Below are 21,781 nucleotides of genomic sequence, written 5' to 3' on the forward strand. Positions count from 1 at the left end.
CAGAATTATCTGTGAGACTTGAACTCTGTTTCACTTGAACATGTTTTTGGCAGCTAGTTGCTTCTAGTACTCTTCAAAAGGTTAAGTGCTTTATCAGAGCTCTGACACACAGTTGATTGTTGCACATTTGCACAGTCCTGCCTTGACCTGAGATACTCTGCATATAACTACAGCTCAGTCTTTTCTCCTGTGCGGTAACATGACTTTGCTAGGTTGCTTCTCCCCATTGGACAGATAAGGCTGTAGTTTTTTTTCAGTTCTTGATAAACCTTTTAATGCACATACCCCCCCAATATGAAATGGCCACAAAAGAGGATTTATAATTTATGAATAGGACTGTGAACCTACTAGTGGCAGTAATTGTTTGAGGTCGTTGTTCTTGTGAAAAGAACAGTCTATGAGCCTAACTAAAAGTCGGCTGAGCCAATATAGTTGATGGGTTTTAGCTATGTTTGTAGCATCACAGCTGACTTGTAAACAGGTTCCATCATCTCTGACCCTCCAGCTCTAAGGCAGGAGAACATTTGAAATTGTCTTTCTGAAGGCCTTAGATAAAACCATGACATAAAGGCATATTTTCCATCCTAATTCTGTATTAAAAGACCTGGCTGATCTACCCAGGGCTGAGGGCTAGCCAGTGCTCTGGAGCTAAATATTTACTACACAACATCGCTGCTTAACCTGACACTTTCAGATTTTCTAAGCTTTTCTAAGCTTTCTTTGCTTAATGAAATTTCTTATTTGCTTGCCCAACAGATTTTTTGGGCCGCACTGAAGTTCCAGTAGCAAAAATCAGAACAGAACAAGAAAGCAAAGGCCCCACGACTAAGCACTTACTGCTGCATGAAGTTCCAACAGGTGAAGTGTGGGTCCGTTTCGACCTGCAGCTCTTTGACCAGAAAACGCTCCTCTAAGAACACTTTCTTAATTTATGAAGGACAGCTGAAGCTGATGGCCTCAACAGCTTTTCTGTAAAAGATGCCTTGCCCCACGCTGATTATTAAGCAGAATTTCTGCTGCTTCCGTATTTCCTCTTAGTTCCTGGTTGTGTTTAGCTCCTTGCAGCATTCAAAGTTGTTGTTGATCTATGCAAACACAAGTGTTACTGTATATACAGTTCTATAGCTCAGTGCCTTTTTATTATGTTGGAATATCTTGGATTTGGATGCCAATGTTTCCACTTTCAGGGCCATAAGAAGTGTTCACTAGAAATGTGGCATCAAGACGCATGTATATTTTACCACTTAGTCTGACATCCAGACTGAGGAATGGTTTAAGCTCAGCACTAGAATCATTCCATTTGAAATCTGCAAAGTGATATCCACTGGAATCTTCCCGTCTCAGGATGATAGTTTTAAAGATTAAATGCTGAAGAAGCCTTAGCACTGGAGAAGTCTCTGATACCTTGATTATTCTTTAAGAATCAAGTGTAGTTCCTTACTTGACTTAGTTCTGCACTGAAATCAGTAACTGCTACTTGATTTTTCTTTCTGCTTCAGTTCAATTCCTCATTCTCTGCTGAGACAATGTGGTTGTGAAGAGTAACTAGAATAAAAGATATTTTAAATACTGTGACCCACAGTAATGTGGCAAAATGCTCCTCAGCGTTTGGTTTTTTCCTAAATATAAGTTATTTGTGTACATTTCCTTGGTCTTGCAGACCTCCAAGTGAATCTTGAAGCTTTGACATTGCCAACATGTATATAGAGAGTAAAATATAAGTTTATTAATGTAATTTGTTTACAGATGTTTATTGATGCAGTGATTTTTAAAAAGTATATTTTATTTTATAGGGGAATGTGAAATAATAAGAAAAAATTTAGAGGATTAAATTCAAGAAAAGTTTATTACAAGTTGAAAGGGTTTGCTGGGGGGAACTGTCACCCCAGTATGAATCTGTAAAACGAGGTTATTTGAAAGCAAAAACTTCCTCTCGGCATCAAAATCAAGGCTGGTTAAGCAAAAGAAGAGTTTGTTTATAAAGGGTTTGATACATTGTAACCATTTACTGCCTCCTTAAACTGCATTGTTGGAAAAGCACAGCATGGAATTCCGAGCAATGTGGGCCCTTGTCTTCCATGGGGACAGCAGCACCTCCTGATGTCTGACAGTTTCCCACCTGATTGCTGCCTGTACACCCTCCTGTTACGGGACTGAGTTGACCTGTATTTCTTTTAACAAGTTTTCTGTGGTTCAGTATTTCTAATCCTAAATAAAACTAAATCTTGGCAATTCTTGAGAGTCTGTGTCTGTACACTGGGAGTTTGGAGCTTCTTGTACAAGCCATGAGGAGTTCTGTTCTCAGGCTTCAACACCAGAGCTGCTGTGCAGCCACACACTGCACTGGAACAGGAGAGAAACCCATCTGCAGGGCACTGACAGTACATGGTGCTCAGCACTGGCTCTCCAAAAAGCTCTGTTCTGTAAAAACCACTTTCCTCCTGCTCTCCCCTCATAATTCCTGCCTTCTCAGAACACTCATCTGTATGTTAGTTTGATTTCCTGCTTGTACACTGCCTCCAGGGGGAAGTCCTTTGAAACCTTGTTACTAGCCTAGCATTATTTTGCAAATAATATTTTGCAAGACATTCATTATGGGAGTTCTTGTAAAGATTTGAACAAACAAAACCAAACCTTTATTTCCTTATCAGCGCTTTCTAAGCCACTCTTCTGCACACATCTGCTGATGAGGCACATAGCCAGGAGTGCCTCCTTCTCGTTCAAGAGAGGGCTTGTTCTAAATCTCAAGGTGAGGTCTTTCAGCTTCACAAAAAATTGCACCAGATGCAGCTAAAATTGTGCAAGCTTTGCCATTGCCTCTTCCCAGTGCTAACACCACACTTCCTGTCATAGGAAATACAGCAGCCTCAGAGCTGGGGATAACATGCAGAGTCTGAGGCCTACCAGACCTTTTTCTAACTTTTCTTTTTGAAGGAGATGAACTGGTGAGAAGACACACTATATAAACCAGAGGATATCAGCACTGTCTTTGCAGAGCTGAGCCTAAGTTAAATCTCCTAAAATAGTAGGGTTTGGCCTGTAGAGCATGAACTGGAGCTGGGAATAACAGGAGCAGCATCTCAAACATTTCTCTGGCTGCTGAGTAACTACTTCAGAATGACATGTTTGAGACAACAAGTTTATTGCAGTTTGCCAGACCTGGCTTGTTCCCTCTTGCTCTGGCAGGAGATAACAACATACTTTGCAGGTGGCACCTTCTGATGGCTGTGCTTGCCGCTGCAATCAGCTGGAGGACAGATGATACCATATGTTGTCTCTGTCGTGGTTGATGGCTTTTCGCCTTTAAACAAACAGAAGTAAAAATTATTGCCAGTCCATGCAGCACAAAGGCTGCTGGGGCCCAGCACAGCTTCCTGCACTAGCTCTTTCCCACACTGAGTCAGTCCAGGAAATGTTTGTCATTGTGACCAGTTTTCCTGTGGAATAAAGCTTTGGGCTAGTTAAAACCACACAACTCCAAGGCAGGGGCTGAGGGGCAGAGTGTGCCTGGCTCAGGAGGACATCAGGCTCTCAGTTCACCTTTGATGTTCTTGTCACTGGGGAGCAGGAGTTCCCTTAAGTGTTGTGTACTGCAGTGGCAGAACCAGAGAGCTTTCAAAGGGGTGAATGAGAGCCTGGACTGTAAAAAAAAAAAAGCATGAGAATTAAAAAAATAGGACCACTCTGATCCCAACTGCTTCTCTGTCAGGGCTGGCTAGCCCAGGCTCCCTAGTGTTCTCAGCCTAGGCAGCTGCATCACTGCTCCAGTTCAGCTCACCATTAGACATCTGTGCTGTAGTTTTGAGTCCAACCAGCCTGTATGCAGAAAAGCAGCCCCTCAGCTCAGCTATAAGATACAACTTTCTGGAGTGGTCTTTAGCTCCCTCAGCACAGGCTACTCCTTTGCAGAACCAGCATCATGGTTTGAGCCACGACACTCAATGGTCAAAGGACACTGGTTGAGCAAATACAAGACAAGGCTGAGAAAGCTGGGACAGTTCAGCCTGGAGAAGAGAAGGCTCAGGGGGAATCTCATTAGTGTGTATGAAAGGTACAAAGAAGACAAAGCCAGGCTCTTTTCAGTAGTGCCAAGTAGCATGACCAGAGGTAATGGGCATGCAGCAAAACACAGGATGTGTGAACATCAGGAAACACTTCTTTACTGACCAAGCACTGGCACAGGCTGTCTGGCGTGGTTGTGGAGTCCCCATCCTAGGAGATACTCAAAAGTTGCCTAGACATGGTGGCTGGCAATTGGCTCTCTGTGGCCCTGCTTCAGCAGAGGGGTTGGACAAGACCACCCCCAAAGATCCCTTCCAACCTCCACCAGTCTGTGATACAAGTATGACCTCCAACTGCTCCCAAAATCTAGAAACTAATAGAAAAACAAACCAACTCTAAAACCCAAGGCAAGTATGAACCTTGAACCTTTTCAGATCTTCCAGTAAAGCACCCTGAAGGCTTTTCCCTTCACCAACACTTCTTTCTCAGGAGAAATAACACAATAAAGCAGAATTCACTATGAAAATTAAGTTTTAACTAATGGTCTGCTATGCAGCCAAGAAGGAAAGGCCTCATCCACTGTACCTGTTGTGCTGCCTCTCAATATACATCACATTACCTCTTACCTCTTTGTTTGGTAAACGTCACTAGCAATGTAGGTGTGTGGTATCTTCAGCCACTCAATTGCATCCATATGCTGCCGGCTCAAAGGTAGCAGTGGCAGTTCTCTGCTCAGTTTGTTCAGTTCTCTGTTAGAGAGAGGTCTTCCTGGCAGGAAGTAACAAGTGCCTCATGTGAGCACCTACTGTCACAAGGAGGGCACGGCTCCAGTATGAAACACTTCTAAGGGATACCACTTGTTTAAAGTACCTGTCTCACACTGCTTGGTGATGCCTGTCTCAACCAACTTTCTTTGAATGTCTCTTAACAAAGGATCCTGTAAAGCTGGTATTGAAACCTGTGGCAGAGACAGTTATGTCATGCTTAAGCAGCAACACAAGCACTTTGTCAGCCTCAAAAGACCAAAGTCGGAGGTAAATGTCAGGATACCACTGGTTAGCAGGGAAGGAGCATCAACCTCATTCTTTTATGGATAAAAACAGGTGGCAGACTTGAGTGGCCTCAGAAATACTGAGCCTCTCAGATCCTCGGGCAGGCCGTATAGTGCATTCAACAACTGTGTCACAGAGTTAGACCATAGACATGAGATCTGATTTCCTGGAGGCATCTGATCTTGATGAACCCTGTAGGGGTTCACACATTGCAATCAGCTCCATCCCCACAGCTGCTGAGGGCTCACAGTGTCCAGAAGGGATTTAGAGAATTGCACTTCATGGATTTGTGTCCAAGTGCTCCCTACCTCTTCTATTAGCCCTTGGTGCATTTGAGTGAGCTTCTGTAAAGGTCATCTGAACTGTTAGATTGCCTCCTACAGAGCGCACATCCAGCTTGCCCATGAACACACCAATCCCTGTTAGACAGGATGCTTCCCACACTGCTACAATGAACTTCAGATGGGGTAAACAAACCTCCCCCCCCGCTATTGCCTACTGTGCCTCCAAGTCTGGGCTTAGCATGGATCCAAACTGTTTCCCAGTGAAAAACATTTTCAGACACACTTGGGCTTAAATGCAGTAGGAGCTGGGACCCATATTTTGCTCTATGCCAGCCCCATAGCAGCACATCAGTAACACACTCTGCCTCCTCTCCAGCCATTAACTTCCTGATGGCCAAAGAGTGCCCCTAGACCTCATGGCATAAATAATTATCATACCTTCCACCAGTCTGTAGATGTCCTCAGGAAGAATGGGTCGTATTCTGATGGGTCATAAGCATCCAAAATCACATAGCCCTGTGGGAGAAGTGGGTACTGTGTCAGGTCCCATAAGCTATTGGTGATAAAACAGCGAGAGCAGCCAGCTCAGGTATTACACTCCCAGGCGTGATATGAAGACAGCACCAGGAGTGGTGGAGAAAAGGAATCCTGAATTTTCACACACTGCACCTCAGAAAGAAGGTGACTTAAGTGTAACAGGAAAATTCTTCCATCTATTTTAATTTATTATAGGCATGAATATATAAAAAATGATTTCACAAAGCATCCAGAAGTAATTACAGGCTAAAATGCTAACCACAGCTAGGGCAGTGAAGAAAAAGGAGAAATTCTGTTCAACAGAAAATGTTTTGACAGAGGTGGGAACAGATATTAAAAAGAGGCTGAGTTCAGGTTCTTTGTGACCAGAGTTAGCTGGGGAACAGCCAGTACCACCACTTGGCATCCACTGTTGATGCCAAGACCAAAGAATACCAGATCAAACAGGCCATCAAGAAGCTGAACACTGAGGTTAACACAGTGATCAAGCCTGATGCTGAGAAAGGTAAATTCCAACTGTTTGTCTCCATGTTATAATGCACTGTTTACAGCCAGTAACCCAGGACTTACCTAAATTGCATCAAGTAAGAGCTGCACAGAGGAGAAAACAAAACAGAAGTAAAAAAAAAAAAACAACAGAAAAGAACAGAACACAAGTGACACTCTAACAACAGTAAGAGAAAGGCAAGTGTATTTATCAAATACTTCTCTCTAATACTCTTGCCATTCCACCAACATCTCAGAAATGAAGTCTTTCAGCTTTCTTGTGCAGATGGTTCTTCAGGGGTCTCAGGAAGGAAGGGAATGTTCAGCCCATGGTCTTTCAGATCTAAGCCCTAAACAGTTCTTTTTGGCAATCTGTGGATGTGATTTCAAGTTAGAGTTGGAAAAACCATGCTTTAACCTGAACAGTTCAGGAGCGCTGCAAGATGAGTCCAAATCAAACAGTGTGGGCTCTGCAGTAGGTTTAAGAGGTCACTGTGTTGAAGGTGCTCACATGGGCGAGCAAGCCATGCCCCAAGGGCCTGTGCTGTTCCGAGACACTCGGTGAGCACCCAGGCAGTTCCATGGGGCTTCAGCTACTGCTGAGTAGGAATGTTGTTGCATCTGCAGTGGCCTCTGCTCCCCAGGATCTGGCAGTTCCCCAGAGTGAAAGCGGCAGCTACATTCACCATCTCCCATTTAAGCACCAAAATGCCTCATTTTGCAGGGTTTTAGTGCCATCCCTTGGTTTACCATTAGACATGACCCCTATGTGCTCTCAGTCAGTTGTGCTTAGTGCTGTGCAGCACACCCATGTTTGATCCCTTCCTGCAGTTGATGTCTGGTGACTCGCACACCCCTTGGCAGAAAGCAGAGTAACAGCCTGCTCTTAATGAGTCAAAAGGGTCTCTTACTCTGCAGCATCTCAGCACACAACACCTGCAATATCCGGGACTTCCAAAAGATGAGTTGTGGCTAACACAGCAGCAAGCCAGGCCAGGGAAACTTCCCTGTCCTTGCAGGCTACAGTGTAGCACTTCCCTGCCAGTGCTCGAAAGAGAGTAGAGCTGCTGCCATCTTCACACTGTGACCAACCACCTCATCATGCATTTGCAGACCATGTCCATGGGAATGGAAGTAAAAAGGAGGTGAGAATGGGGACAAAAAGGAGATAGATTTAAGGAAAATTACATACACGAGCAGGTCACTTGGAACAATGGAGACACGGAAAGGAGGGAAAGGAGGAAGGCTACAATGGCATGATAAAGGAGGTAGAAATGCTAACTGACAGAAAAACTGAGATGGAGGAACCTGAAAGGACAGTGAGGAGAAAGAGTGTTACTAGAGAGGATGAGTACGGAGGAAATGGGGAGAAGGCAGCTTTGGAAAGCAAAGGACAGTGGAGAACTTGGAGGAGTCATCAGAAGCAACAAGGAGTGGGAGACACAGCACTGGGGAGTCTACAGAAGAAAAGGGGACAAAACAGTGACAGACTTGGGGATGGAGTAAAAGGGTTGCCTCGAGAGAGGAAGAGTGCAAGAAGCACAACTGGAGGAAGAAGAATACATATGGATAGAGGGAATGGACCAGTGACAGAGACACAGGAAGGTGAGAAGATCTGAGGAACAGGACAAGGAGAAGACTAATAGCAGTGAAGAGAGCAAGAGAAAATGGACAAAATGGAAGGGGAGGGAAATGCACAGCCAGAAGTCACTATAGTAATGACCACAAAAGTGTCTTAAGTTTTGCACAATCTATCATATGCTGCCACAATTAATGCAAACTTAAGCAAATCAATTGCCCTGTTTATCTGATGGGCTTTAGTCTGCTTTATAGACATGCTGATGAGAGAGCTGGCACCACAGAGAAAGGAGAAAAGGAGGAAGCTGATCACTGGCGCTGTGCTTATTCAGTGAGAACGATACATCCCACTACAGCATCATGACCTGCCACAGAAGCCTGTGAGATATGTACAGGACACCCAACGTTAATTCCTAAATCCCAGAACTTCAGCAGTAAGACTGGTGCAGCTCTTTCTCATCCCATGCATTTTAAATGTGTGGGTCTTTCACATCAGACCTTCGAAGAAAAGAACATTCGCTGTCATATAACAACACAGTTCCCATGACATTTTTATTTCTGGATGGGAAGCTTGTTTGCAGTCTCGTAACTCCTCTGTGCCATGGTTTCCACTTAGAACAAAAGCCTGCTCTACATAAAATACTATTTGTGACCAATTATGTAACTGCTTCTATTGCTCTATATCCACCCCTGACATGTAGAAAGTTGATTCATGGGATCTGATACTCCACAGTGGAGTGAAATTCAAAGCAAAATCAAGAAAACCAACAAGAATTTCCTGCAGTGACTCCAAGTTTTACAAGTATTGAAACACACAGAACTATAGAATACATGTGTCTTGCCCACAGCCCTCTGTATGCAGCCCTCTCCATGACAGGAATTTACTTCTCATTGTTACCTTCTTTTTACAGTAGTCTAAATAGAGAGAGAGTTGTTCTTCTTTCCTTTTCTGTATTTCTTTACTTGACTTGCTGTCCATTTTGCTCTTGATCTTCTGCAGCAGTGGCTCTGAAACATCCTCAAGCCATTTCTTGTAGAGCATCTCCTTCTTTCTCAGATCTAAGAATTCATTGTGCCTCAAATATCTGTCCACCTCCTAAGCAAGAAATGGAAAATAAAGCCCATACAACCTATTGGCCAACCACACTGAAGATTCCATGGGTGAAGCCAGGCAGCTTGGCTGACCTGATCTGTCTGGTCATGGCTGCAAAAGCCCTGGTTGCCAGCCCTTCTTTCTGCTACTTCCTCTCTCCAGCTCCCACCACTTGTTTCCAAGCTCTTCCTGGAACAAGCTCCGGAATTCAAACTCTCATTTTTTTAAGCTATAGTGCAAGATTGGCAGAAAACCATTCACTTTCACCAGGTTTGTGAGCTGAAATCACTTCAGAGTAAGGGTCTGATAAGCCCAAGACTGTACAAAATAGGTGGCAGGGGAAGGACCTTCTCCCTGTACCACTGACAACCCACTAGATCAGATCAGCCCTCCTGCCCTTTATTCCAAGGCCTGCCATCACCATCTGATCACACCCACAGAACAAAAGTTAGGTGCAAATAAGGAGGTAAGTCACCAAAGCCAGGTGATTCCCAAGCTCATATTTAGGGTTACCCCTGCAGCCCTATCCAAAGGAGACTGAAGAGGTCAGAAACTTGTACTTCTAAATTTAGTTTTTCAAGAATACAGACAACTGATATTTTCTCATGAATCACTGATGGAAACACATTGACATACAGGAAAGCACACAGGAAATGAGAAAAAAGATACCACTTCTTACCCTCACAAGATAATTTTCTCTGTCCAAGATGCAGTGAGCAGAAACAATGATGTCTTGACTTTGATCAGCTCCTGCCTAACAAAACATCAAAAAAACCCATATGAAGTAAAAGTAAGAGTAGGAATTACAGTTACTTTTGAATCAAAATAATTACTTGTCTTGTGATTAAAGGCACGCTACACCATAACAGCTGGGAGGATAGCACAGGCAGGCAAATCATAGAACCACAGAATGGTAGAATGGTTTTAAATGGAAAGCGCCTTAAAGCTCATCTAGTTCCAAGCCTCCTGCCACAGGCAGGGACACCTTCCACTGGACCAGGTGTTGCTGAAAGCCCCATCCAACCTGGCCTTGCGAGACTTCCTCTGAACAGTTAGGTTCAATGTAGCAACAGAAGAGTTTTGGAAGAACTATAATGCACATGTTCAGTGGTACCAGCCCATTCCGCTCTTTGGCCACAGCACCAGGGAGACACAGACATCTCTCCAGCTGAGAACCACGAGCAGAGTGTACTTAGAACACACATTAGTGAACAGGTGAAAATTCTTCCTTCCGCATGATACACATCTGAAGAATCCTTATAGAAACCAAACGAGTCTCCTTTGACAGAAGGAGTTAGGTCTCTTCTCCCTGGAGAAGAGAAAGCCTGGGGGAACCTCATGACAGATTGCCAGTACTGAAAGGATGGCTACAGAGAGGACGGAGGCTCTCTCTTCACAAGGAATCACGTGGAGAAGGCAGGGGGCAATGGGTACAAGTTGCATTGGGAGAGGTTTCATCTCAATATGAGAAAGAAATTTTTTACAGTGAGATCAATCATTCACTGGAACAACCTTCCCAGGGATGGGATAGAGTCCCCATATCTGGGGGTTTTCAAGATGCAGCTGGACAGGGTGCTAGGCAATCTCCTCCAGAATCCCTTTCCCAGGGACAGCTACAGGTTGGGCAGAGAAGAGATTCAGAGCAGCCCTGTGGAGAAGGACTTGGGGGTGCTGGTCGATGAGAAAATGAACATGAGACTGCTTCAGTGTGCGCTCACAGCCCAGAAAGCCAACCGTATCCTGGGCTGCATCAAAAGGAGTGTGACCAGCAGGTTGAAGGAGGTGATCCTGCCCCTCTACTCTGCTCTTGTGAGAATTCACTTGGAGTATTGTGTGCAGTTCCGGTGTCCTCAACATAAAAAGGACATGGAACTGTTGGAACAAGTCCTGAGGAGGGCCACGAGGATGATCAGAGGACTGGAGCACCTCCTGTATGAAGATAGGCTGAGAAAGTTGGGGCTGTTCAGCCTGGAGAAGAGAAGACTGCGTGGAGACATCATAGCAGCCTTCCAGTATCTGAAGGGGGCCTATAAGGATGCTGGGGAGGGACTCTTCATTAGGGACTGTAGTGACAGGACAAGGGGTAATGGGTTAAAACTTAAATAGGGGAAGTTTAGATTGGATATAAGGAAGATATTCTTTATCGTAAGGGTGGTGAGGCACTGGAATGGGTTGCCCAGGAAGGTTGTGAATGCTCCATCCCTGGCAGTTCTCAAGGCCAGGTTGGACGAAGCCTTGGGTGACATGGTTTAGTGTGAGGTGTCCCTGCCCATGGCAGGGGGGTTGGAACTGCATGATCTTAAGGTCCTTTCCAACCCTAAATATTCTATGATTCCCATGAAAGGTGGGACCAGATGATCTTTCGAAGTCCCTTCCAACCCGGGCTGTTCTTTAAGTCCATGATTCTAAAAAGTTATAAGCTTGTTTAAGTTGTTATGGAAAACTTTCACACACCAAATTGCATGGTGCTCAATAAACCTGCTCCAAAAGGATGCAAGGAAGGGCTTGATAAAACGCATTGGATTGTTATTTCCAGAGTACTTTGTTCCCCTTCCCAACAATAAATGTTATCTCAGTTTTTACAGGATTTTGCAAATCACCATTTTTCATTCACCCCTCCACACCTTCCACTGCATTTCGTTCCTCCACTCATACCTCCTCACAGCTGAAGTGTTTCTCTGTTAGCCAATCTTTGGTATTACTTTTCTCCTCAAAATTTCTTCTGCACTCGAAAGTATCTGCTGTGCCACTCTTTGCTGATGCTGAGGAGAACCTCTGGATAAATGTAAAAAAAAAAGAAAAGGTCTGCAAAGAAAGTCAACCTTCTCAAAGGTCAGGCTCTCATCTAGGTTCCACAATCAAGCTACAAACTGGGATAGAACAGTAGGAAGTTCACCCAACATCTTCACACCCCACTGCCTGGTAAACCTTATTTCTGTTCAGGAAATACAACAAAGCATCCCTTGTAGCAGTTGTCAGGAATACTTCAACATAAGAGATGAAGAGCGTTTCACACAGATGAAACAGGAATGATGGAGATTTGGGATATCCCCATTTAAAGCCATGATTTTAATTATTTGGGCACTCTTCTTTGAAGGAAGATGCATATACATACAGGTCCAGTTCTAGCCACTCATAGTTTAAGCACCCATTGTAATATCAGACCACTGCTTACTGAGTCAGCAGCCTCCTCATGCACATGTAAGAGAGGCTGCAATATGATTTCTGAATGTGCTAACACTGCTGACCAGCATTAACTTTTGGGATTCCTCTGGAAGATTCATGTAATACGTGAACACTAGACAGACAATTCACATTAGGCAGACTCAATCTACAACAGGCTGATCGGAAGGACAGGGCACACACATCTTTTTGTAATACAATTTTCAGAGCATGCCCTGGGGGACAGACTGAAGCACAGAGTTCCTGCTAAGGAGGACTCACACATGAATCCAAGCAAATGCTGGGGACAGCAGTCCTGGAGCACACACAGACCAACTGACCACATCACTGCCCAGAACTTCAGAAGCGTTAGGCTGACTGTTCCAAGACAGGAGCTCAATTGCACCCAAATGTCCTGGGATCCCAGTTACACATACTGGTTTCATGTGTCTTCACAGTAGAATCTACAGCTGAAGGAATGCTGAGAGTCACTCACCTGCCAAAGCCTTTGCTGATCACATTTTCTCACAGGTCTTGGGCACATAAATCTTGGTAGCCACCATGGAGTCTCTGAGCTACTCACACTATGGATTATTGGACTAGTCTGGGAGAAACGTTAAAATATTCAAAACATATAAAACTGTTGTAAAAATGGCAAAGCCCCTGGGTTTCTTACAATTCCCACAAAACAATGAAACAAATCTCTAAAGGAATTCTAACTGCTGATAGCAGCAGCATTTTCCTATCACACAAAATTAAACAGAGAGATAAAATATCAGATCCTCTGATAGTCTGTCCTCAACTCCATTAGCAATGGATGATTGTACACTTTGTTTCAAAGAACAGAGTCACTCACAAATTATTCCAGAATCCTCCTCAGCTTTGAAAATATTTCAGAGCTATCAAATTCTAGCTCCTGACTTTTTACTTCTTTCCTTTGTGCTTTTTTCAATTACATAAAAGTCACTTTCAAAGAACCTCCAAATTCCACCATAGGGATGGCTGAATTTTAGTGGGTTTTAAAGTTAGATCTATCTTACACTAAAGCACTAACTCTGAGCTCCAGCCAGAAAATTCCACCTCCTCTATTGTACTTGCTGCAGGATATCTGGATCAATTTATAACAGAGAGATATAAGAAGCACAGAAGCAAAATGCCCTTTAGAGGAACCCCCATTTAAACATTTATTTCCTTCAGATTCACTAGAGACACACTGCTTACAGGAAATGTTGTATTCACAAATTACTTAGGTAAAGAGTAGACCAAAATAAGAGCTTACTTCTGCAGATACTGACATCCACACTCAGCCAGATCTTTCAGTTATGAAACAAACTTGTTCTTCAGTTATTGGCAACATCTAGTTAAGAGTCTACAGACTCTCTGAATGTGTAGACGATAACAACATTTTGGTTTTGTACAAGACAACATTTAAGACTTTATCCAACCCAGCACTTCAGTGGTACTGACTCCTAACAGACCCCACTACACTGCAGATTCAAATCGCTTACCATTGGTTCAACGTTTAGTCTTTAAACTACATCCCAATTTGTTTCATTTCATAATCCCTGTTTTTAAGCACTAACAGATACATCTGCCTGGATATTCCTGCCTCCTCACACCAATGCTTTCCTGCCTTTTGTGACTGAGTCAAAAAACCCAGGAAAGCACTCATTGGAAGGGACTTCCGGAGGTGATTTGGTCCCACTGCCTGCTTTAAGAACAGCCAGTCTCACAGACAAGGTTGCTCAGTGTCTCACCCAGTCAAGCTTTGAAACTTTTCTTCCTCAAATTTATAAGCTCATGTCCTTCACTCCAACTACTTCTATGAAAAAAAATTCTCACTTCTGCCACATAATCCAGGACAAGGATAAAAGCCTATATAATATAAATGGTATGAAGGACTTCCCTCCTGCATAACTTTGCAAGATTTCTATTTTTCCATGAGACACAAGGTAAACAAAAAGATTTGCAGTGGAATAAGTCACAACATCCCAATTCTCTACTGTATTTTTTCAGCTCCTGTAAGATGGCTTCCAAACCCAGAAATAAATACAAGACTTAGCAGTGTGGCAGGCACTTCCTCTAACATGATCTTCTGCTTTCTCTGTACAGGGGAAACAAAAGATGCAGAATAAAACAGGAGCTTACAATTAGGACACTACTACACACTTTGGAGAGCAGGTACCCTTCCTCCCTCCATGTGAGTATGAAGATATTTTATTTGTCTATGCGTGCCTCATAGCTTCCGCAGTGTTGTGCCTACCATGGAGGCTGGCGTTCCTTGTGAGAAGTCCCCTGTTCTGACAACGATCTCCTCTTTTTCCAGACAGGCCAAGCCTACTAAGCTCCAGGGAATGCTGTAAAGCATATCTGACCTCATCATCTCTGAAGAGCAGGGGAAGTATTCCAACAGTTTATTCTGCCTCCTGCAATGACTGATTAAAGGAGGCTGTGCACTGTATTACCTACATAGATAAATAACAGCAACAGCACACTGATTAGCATTGAACTAATTTCTGATATCAAATAAACAGATGAACAGTGAGGACTGAGGAACATCCAGATACCTGAGGTGCTACAAATTTGGTATTAGACAACTCAATGTACCTTTCTATGAGCAATATATACTCCCTACCTGCAAAGATGCCACAGGCTTCAGCTTCAAGCCATCTTTTGCACATGCCCTTCCACTCAAAGTAGTTCTGCTCTGAGACAGGGATGCTGTAAATCCCTGGACAATGAGGAAAAATGTATATTTTAGTTGTTTCTACACTTGCAAGGCAAAAACAAACACCCCCCCACCCCCCCGGCCTCCTTTGCATCTGGTTCCAGTGTCTAGTACTAGAATTCCATCTTCCTCCATCTTACAAAGAAAGACTAAGCTCTTCTGTGAGCACAAGTTGCTCTCATGGAGAATTGGGACCCCAGGAGGGATGAAACAGATCAAACAGACAAATCTGCCTGCTGTAGCAATCTGCTTTAAAGAAATCTTAAAGAAACATGTGTTAAAGTCTCTAGCTGCAATTTTTCCCCCCAGTCTTCATACCTCAAGCTGCCAATGAATCTTAATCCTTTCTTTTTCCATTTTGCTTGGATTCCTGTTAGATGCCAAACCTTCATTGCTGACAAAGGCAGGGCTCACTTAGACGCTACCTGCTTCACAGGTCTTAAAACTTAATCACATGCTTGGACAGAAATGCAGTAAAGGATTTACAGAGTCTTGAGTGGTTAAATTAAGGTCTGAAGTTAATCTAACTTTGCTGCAGTCTGCAAATGCTACACCCCATGAGCAGGTTGGCTGTTCTGTGTTAGGATATTTGTTCTTATACGATCAAAACTGAGAATAACCCTCCTTATAATTTCCTGCCAGATATACCCATATCCTGCTTTGCTGTCAGCAGCATAACTTTGTATCAGTAATTTATTATTTTTTTTAAAGACAGGTTTCTCTTGCTTCATGAGGCCTGCTCAGCAAAGCAGAACATTCTCCCTCAAACACCCATCTGCTAAAGTTCAGTCTCTGCCCAAACACAAGCCTTTGCAACACCTTTGAGAAGACAGATTTTAATTGTTTCTGTGGCAAAAACAAAGTAACCTCAGACATGCCTCAGTCCTCTCAAAAGCCCCTTTCTGACAAAAGCCTTGATATGGGCCATGCCTGTAGGCTCACGTGTCACCATGACAGCACACATGGATGTCACCCCTTGAGAGCACAGCTGGCTTCCTTCACTGGAAGCTTGGTCCCCTCCAATTCCCTCAGGTGCCAGGACCAAGCGAGAGGAGTGAACCAGCTCCAGAGCAAGCTGGGCAGCTCTATGAACAGAACCTTGCAGTTGGTGAAGTCAAACTAACAGATAAGGCGCACGCATGCATCCACAGGGCCTGAAACGGGCCTGGCCCCTCCACCTTGGAGGCAGCGATGGGACAGCACCGCTCAGAGGGAGAGGCCGGGCCGAGGGGAGGTGAGGGCAGCCAGCAGTGCTCCGCGCACCCCCAGGCCGGGGTCCGCTCACCACGTCCAGCGAGGCACCGGGGAGCCGCAGGGCAGCCGGTAGGTAGCTGTGGAGGGCGCCGCTGCGGTGGGAGCCAGCGCTGTGAGGCATGGAGTCGCTGACAAAGTTCGGTCGAAGGCACGGCCGGATCCCTCCGCGCCCGTCCGCCTAGCGTCCACTGCTGCCATGGCAACCCAGACCTTGGCACCCTCCGCCGGCGCTCGTAGCCGTACGTAGGTCTTCCCACCAATCAGAAAAGAGAGCACCTTGGTGAGTGAGCCAATCAGGAGCGAGGACAGCCGGCCTCTAGGGCAGCAGCCCGGCCGCGCGACGGGATGTGGGGCGCAGGTGCAGTCGCAGTCGGGCTCACTGGAGTTGCGTTGGAAACGCATTATCGGGGCCGGCGGTCGTGGGCCCCCGCGGCAGAGGGTTGCTCGTTCGGGCAGCGGGGACCACCGGAAACCGCCCGGCTGGCGGCAGAAAGCGGGGAGCAAGCCGGGTGCACTGCCCCGGACTGTGAGCCCGCCGTGCCGAGCGCCGCAGCCTTCCGCCAGGCTTCGTGTAGGGCTTGGCATCTGGCCATGACCCCCGAGCTCCTTCATTCCTCGTTTGTAATTCAAATACATTCCCATTGCTCAGCGCTTATTAATAAACACTCTGTCTGATGACTTTATAACACGCCTGATAGCTGTATTTAACTGAAATACTAATGTCATTTCCAATAGCTTCATGTAAAATAAACCCTTCTGGACTACACAGCAATATAGCTACAGGGTATATACAGGTTTCGCTCACTGAATTCTACTGCAAGATTTCATATGTTATTGTGTAATACTGACTTAATGAAACTAAAATTGAAACTGAAATCTGGTGTACGATATGGCTGTACTCCAGTGATAAGAAAATACATGTTTTCTACTAATCAATTATAACTTGAGCACAATGGCACTAACAAAAGTGTTGGTCTGCAGTGTATTTTTTTACCTAGTAGCTGGCCAGGACTGCAGTAAACCAGATGAGATGCATGCTGCTACCTGAGGATTTAATCAGTATCTTGCTTCTCTTGTTGCCAGAGATACCACTGCACAAGAGAAATGTGAGGTTTAATCCCAAATGGCAGCGCAGTAGTGCCGCAGTGACCCAGAGGTCTAACAATAACCATGTTAGTGCTGACCATTTGAAAGTAAAACAATGTTTAGTTTAGGTCAAGCCTGGCCCAGAAATCCCAACCCTTATCCCCCTATTTCTGCTCTGATCTGCTGGTTGTAACAAGTTCTATCTCATTTCTTAGTGTTTTCACTGTGGACTGTTTCCTTAGTGAGAGGAAAATTAAATGCCAGGAAAAAAAGGACCCAGAAATACTTACACTAAAAAAATGTAACTGGACTTTCATGGCCTTTCTGAGAAAGGCGACCATTTCCCTCACCCCCAGCTCTCCCAGTCTGTTCTGCTGCTCTCTTCTTTTTAGGATTTTTATTTGGTTATTTTTCTTGTCTGAGGCCTAGCATTACTTCTGTGGCAATTCCACATGCAGTAAGATCTAAATTCCACATGCAGTAGGATCTAAATCTAAACCTGGAATTTAAATCTAAATTCCACATGCAGTAAGATCTGGTTTCCAATATTAAAGGGAACGGGAATGAACATTTACACATCTATTTCTCTTCACAGAGCAGAAGGAAAATGAACCAGCTGCAGGCTTTGCTGAATGACAGTCTTTTATCATAACAAAGCATGTGGAAAATGCAGCTATCATCAACATAAAGGAAAGACAAGTCTGTGCATCAACCTTTGGCTTTAATGTAAGAGATCAAAGAGTGTCCTGGAAAGCAGAGGTAGAAACTCTGGGAAGCTGGAGCGCAAAGTAGCAATAATGGCAGGGAGCACGGCACTCTACTAAATACATTGGCTTACTTCACCTCTGGGACAAAGTTACAGGGTACAGCCTAGCTGCTGTGTTGGGGGATACATATTGTTAACTTTAGCATGCTCAGAAGAATGTGTTCAAAGATGAAGCACTTGTTAAGATAGCCCCATCCCTGGGAACAGATTCTCAGAGAGTGGCATCGGTCCATTAGGTAATAGTGACATCATCTTTGATAGGGAAATTATCTTTAAGATAAATCACAGCTTTCAGAGGTGCTGGCCTGCTAACTTCAGCAAGGCAGATTACATACAGAGGTCTAGAGAAAAGTCCTCATCTGGTGTAAATCATACCCAGCTCCACTGACCTGAAAGAATTTCAGGCCAGAAAAGATCATTGGATCATCTTATGCAACCAGCTGAGTATAAATCTGCCAAACCAGTGATCCAGTTCTGTGTACACTGAGCCCAAGAGCATATTGACATAAATAGGTTTGTGACCTATGCAGACTGCACCATTAGGTGTGAGGATGTGGCCTGGACTTTATAAATGTTACACTTCCCCACTTATGACCAAGAATATTTGAAACTGGCCTCCTCGGGTGAGCTCTGCACGACCCGGGGAAGGCTGTGCCCTGCCCTGTATTGCCTTTCAACAGCAGGGTCCATCACCACAGGGCACCCTGCTGACCTAGAGGAGTGTCACTGAGAAATGAGACTATGCAGAGGGTAACCACAGACTAAGTAGGTTGTTTTAAATGAGTCTCTGAAAATACAGTGGACTGTATAGAAACTAGGTCTAGTTTCAGAGCCAGGCAGATGTATTTTGGTTGGTTGTTTGGGTGGGATTTTTACATTGTAATTTTAAGTGAGCTATCAAAGACACAGGGTGGAAAGCAGTTCATCATTGCAAAGAGGTGCATTTTTGGTCCATAATACTGCATTGTACTAACACAGGTGCCAACAGAAAGTGCTTTAAACCTTATCTATGCTTTCTTCAAGAACTTACTGAAAGTTAGAAGGGGAGGACTCTGCTTCAAGGAGAAGCACTATAAATGTGTCTGTGTGGATGAGCATTCCATCTGTCTTCAAAATGCGTGTTGATAAGAGCTGTGGCCATCCTGAGAAATCTGGGGACTTCCTACGTCCTTCCCTTGCTGTCTGGTTATGTGAACACTGTAACACAAGCAAAAAAACCTTCACATGCCTCTTTCTTTCCCTACATATCACCTTCCCAGCAGGTGTGGAGTGAAATCAGTTCAGAATACAAAGAAGTTTTAGCTGTATAATACAAATTTAATGGCCAACACCATTCATTTCCCTAACACCGCAACACCACCTGCAGGGCTTGTTATGTTCTCCTTTAAAACAGTTCATCTCCCTAAGTGGAGAAGAAACTATCACTGAATTTTTTTGCTGGATTGGTTTCTTGACTCATTAAGTAATTAAACAGGTAATAGAAGGCCCTGGGGAGCCCAGGGCCAGAATAAGGTAGCTGGGTCATAGGAGAAAAAGGCCCAGGTGAGCAGGACCTGTTTGACACCTTGTGGGGCTCCAGCCTCAGTTACTCACCTCTGAAATTCAGAAACAAACTGAGGACATGGCTGCATGCAGCCATGCTCAAGACAGCAGAATTTTGTTACTACAGCCAAGTCACACATCCTGAAGTGACACCCATTCAACTGGGTGTTACTGAGATCTTCTTAATTCTTCCCCTCCTGAGTCAATCCACACTGAAATGAGCTAAGCAACTTGCAGAAGAGGCTGAGCAGCTCTCAAGTTTGGATCCCCTCTCAGGAAAATGCAGTACTTTGCAATGTCTTTTGCCATTCCTTATTATAAATTGGCAAGGCAGAGTTTCATAAAACATTGGGCATGCTCTCACAGCAATACTAGTTATTCTATTTGCATTTATTGGTGCTTTTGCATATAACATTGAGCACTAGGATAACGTCTTCAAAATGCTGTGCAGTAATACATTAGTCAATGGAAGTGATACATTAATCAATGGAAGGCAATATAATAAAGCATTTGACTGACTTGCTTTAATAGTCAATAGTCTTCAGAATATGCAATGCCACTGGTTATCTGTGTCCTGGCTTATATTTTAAGACAGTATTTGCCCTTTCTCCCCCAAGAAAAAAGGTATACTGGCAAATAAAATGCCTCTAGTTGGCTCAGACTGACAGGCAGTAAGTGTATCTATGTGGGGTTTTCAGAGCCTTGTAACCTTATACCAGTTTTCCCTATTATCTACCCTGATGGAAGACTTAGAGTTGTGAAGACAAAGACACTCGTCCTGGTTGCTACTTACAAAGCCAGCATGTATCCCAGTGTGTGCGTGGAAGCTGTGGAGAAACTAGGTAAGAGAAACAGCTGTACCTGTGTGCCTGCATGCTGGCATCTCACCAATCTCACCATCTTCCTCCCGGCCTCCCTTCCTCCCTGGCAGAGCATGAGACACACAAAGTCCTTGGTCACAGTAAACATCAGTGTTATCAGCTCTGTTCCCAGGCTGAAAGTCAAAACACAGTGCTGCACCAGCTACTAAGAAGGAGAAAAATTGACTGCTACTGCTAAACCCAGGACAGGGTTTAAAACCATATTTGCCTGCTCGGCCCTCAGAAGTCTGGTTCTTGGCTGGTGGGTCTGTCCTTGGTGTCAGGCTGGCAAAGACTAGCCTTCCTTGCAGCCTCTTCACTTTACAGCCCCTGAATATTGTTTAACTAAAATGCATCTGACTGCAGATGGACCAGAAGAGGGAATTGGATTGCCCATGGTTTTGGACCTTCCTATGTTCGTTTCAGCCTTAAATATCAGAGCAACTTCTGCTTTGTATAATGTTCTACTTTCTCTTAGTTATGAGCCATTACTTTGTGTCTTGCAGCAGGTTGGACACAAAACCATTGTACCAGCACTGCACTGCCTAGAGAGCCTTCATTTTCTTGTGCTCCAGACATTCTAGCTCATGCCTGCCATAGCAGCTGTGATGGTTCTGTGAGAGCTTAGGTATTACAAACCTTTGTCACTGACATGCATGGCTAGCACATCAACTTCAAATGGTTTTGGTGGACATCTTTGTGCTGGTCTATGAACAGAGAAGCATGCACATTTCCCATTTTGATACTCTATGGCATAGATAAGGACAAAGAGCTTCCAGAATGTCCACTGGGTTAAGTTTACTGAGAGCATGACCAGGAGTTTTTATTCACTGGGTGAAAATGGGCATAGAATACCAAAGCAGAATGGTCCTTCCAGACGAGGAAGGTTTTCAAGGGAGTGTTTCCACCTAGGGCAATATTAATGAGACTAAATCTAAGAATTAGGCCTCATATTTTAAGATAACTTCAGACTACCTTTAGCCTAGTATTTTTCTGCAGTACTACAAATGGAGCTGGAGCAGATCCAGACGGTGTTATTTAGCCTCAGGTCTGGTTGGCTGGCTCAGTAATAAATTTAGGAGCCATATCATAGCTGATAGTAACTTCTTCGCTGCCACAGGAGGAAGGCAGAAAGAGTGAAGTTGGAAGACTGCAAAAAACTGCCAACACTTTCAAAATCCTGTAACAGTTTTCATACAAGTTATTTGGTCTTGCAAATAGTCATCTTGTCTGTAATTGGTCACTGTTCCTGAGTAAAGTGTAAGGTTTAAGTGTTTCCAGGGCCAGATCTGCAGTGGTTTTGACAACATACATTGTCTGGAGTTTATTCTTGCTTTTCTGGATAATTTCT

The 21,781-nt window shown here is 44.3% G+C and overlaps 2 protein-coding genes and 1 long non-coding RNA gene across 6 annotated transcripts in view; 1 reads left to right on the forward strand and 2 right to left on the reverse strand.

Annotated features, from left to right (window-relative positions):
- Positions 1 to 2,232, forward strand: part of ITSN2 (intersectin 2) — an 82,131-nt gene extending 79,899 nt beyond the window's left edge. For all 3 annotated transcript variants that reach the window (XM_061372323.1, XM_061372324.1, XM_061372325.1), the window contains one exon: positions 757 to 2,232. In XM_061372323.1, coding sequence (XP_061228307.1) covers positions 757 to 914 — 158 coding nt within the window. In that variant the 3' untranslated portion in view covers positions 915 to 2,232. The remainder of the gene's footprint in view (positions 1 to 756) is intronic.
- Positions 1,828 to 16,362, reverse strand: FAM228B (family with sequence similarity 228 member B). Of its 2 annotated transcripts, XM_061372344.1 has the most exons (10): positions 16,208 to 16,312; positions 14,830 to 14,925; positions 12,691 to 12,798; positions 11,688 to 11,807; positions 9,712 to 9,786; positions 8,838 to 9,035; positions 5,777 to 5,854; positions 4,873 to 4,960; positions 4,629 to 4,770; positions 1,828 to 3,301 (listed from the first exon to the last, which is right to left on the reverse strand). In XM_061372344.1, exons 1-10 carry the CDS (start codon positions 16,295 to 16,297, stop codon positions 3,244 to 3,246), a joined length of 1,053 nt encoding a protein of 350 aa, XP_061228328.1. In that variant the 5' UTR covers positions 16,298 to 16,312; the 3' UTR covers positions 1,828 to 3,243. The 2 variants fall into 2 exon arrangements, with proteins under 2 accessions (XP_061228328.1, XP_061228329.1); XM_061372345.1 differs by lacking the exon at positions 8,838 to 9,035 and having other exon boundaries at positions 16,208 to 16,362.
- LOC133222553 (uncharacterized) lies at positions 6,041 to 7,121 on the reverse strand. Its single transcript, XR_009728310.1, has 2 exons — positions 6,959 to 7,121; positions 6,041 to 6,900 (listed from the first exon to the last, which is right to left on the reverse strand). It is a non-coding gene; the product is annotated as an uncharacterized LOC133222553 (long non-coding RNA).
- Positions 16,363 to 21,781: the final 5,419 nt, after the last annotated feature.

The sequence above is a fragment of the Neopsephotus bourkii genome, unplaced genomic scaffold (assembly GCF_033783945.1).
Source record: "Neopsephotus bourkii isolate Nb327-2 ecotype Australia unplaced genomic scaffold, CSIRO-AGI_Nbou_v1 NB_1600, whole genome shotgun sequence".
NCBI lineage: Eukaryota > Metazoa > Chordata > Aves > Psittaciformes > Psittacidae > Neopsephotus > Neopsephotus bourkii.

Coding starts and splice junctions, on each gene's coding strand:
- FAM228B (XM_061372344.1), bottom strand. CDS start 16,297: ATGCCTCACAGCGCTGGCTCCCACCGCAGCGGCGCCCTCCACAGCTAC. Junction 14,926..16,207: donor CCGGTGCCTCGCTGGACGTG/GTGAGCGGACCC, acceptor CTCATTGTCCAG/GGATTTACAGCATCCCTGTC. Junction 3,302..4,628: donor GACGTTTACCAAACAAAGAG/GTAAGAGGTAAT, acceptor GTTTGTTTAAAG/GCGAAAAGCCATCAACCACG.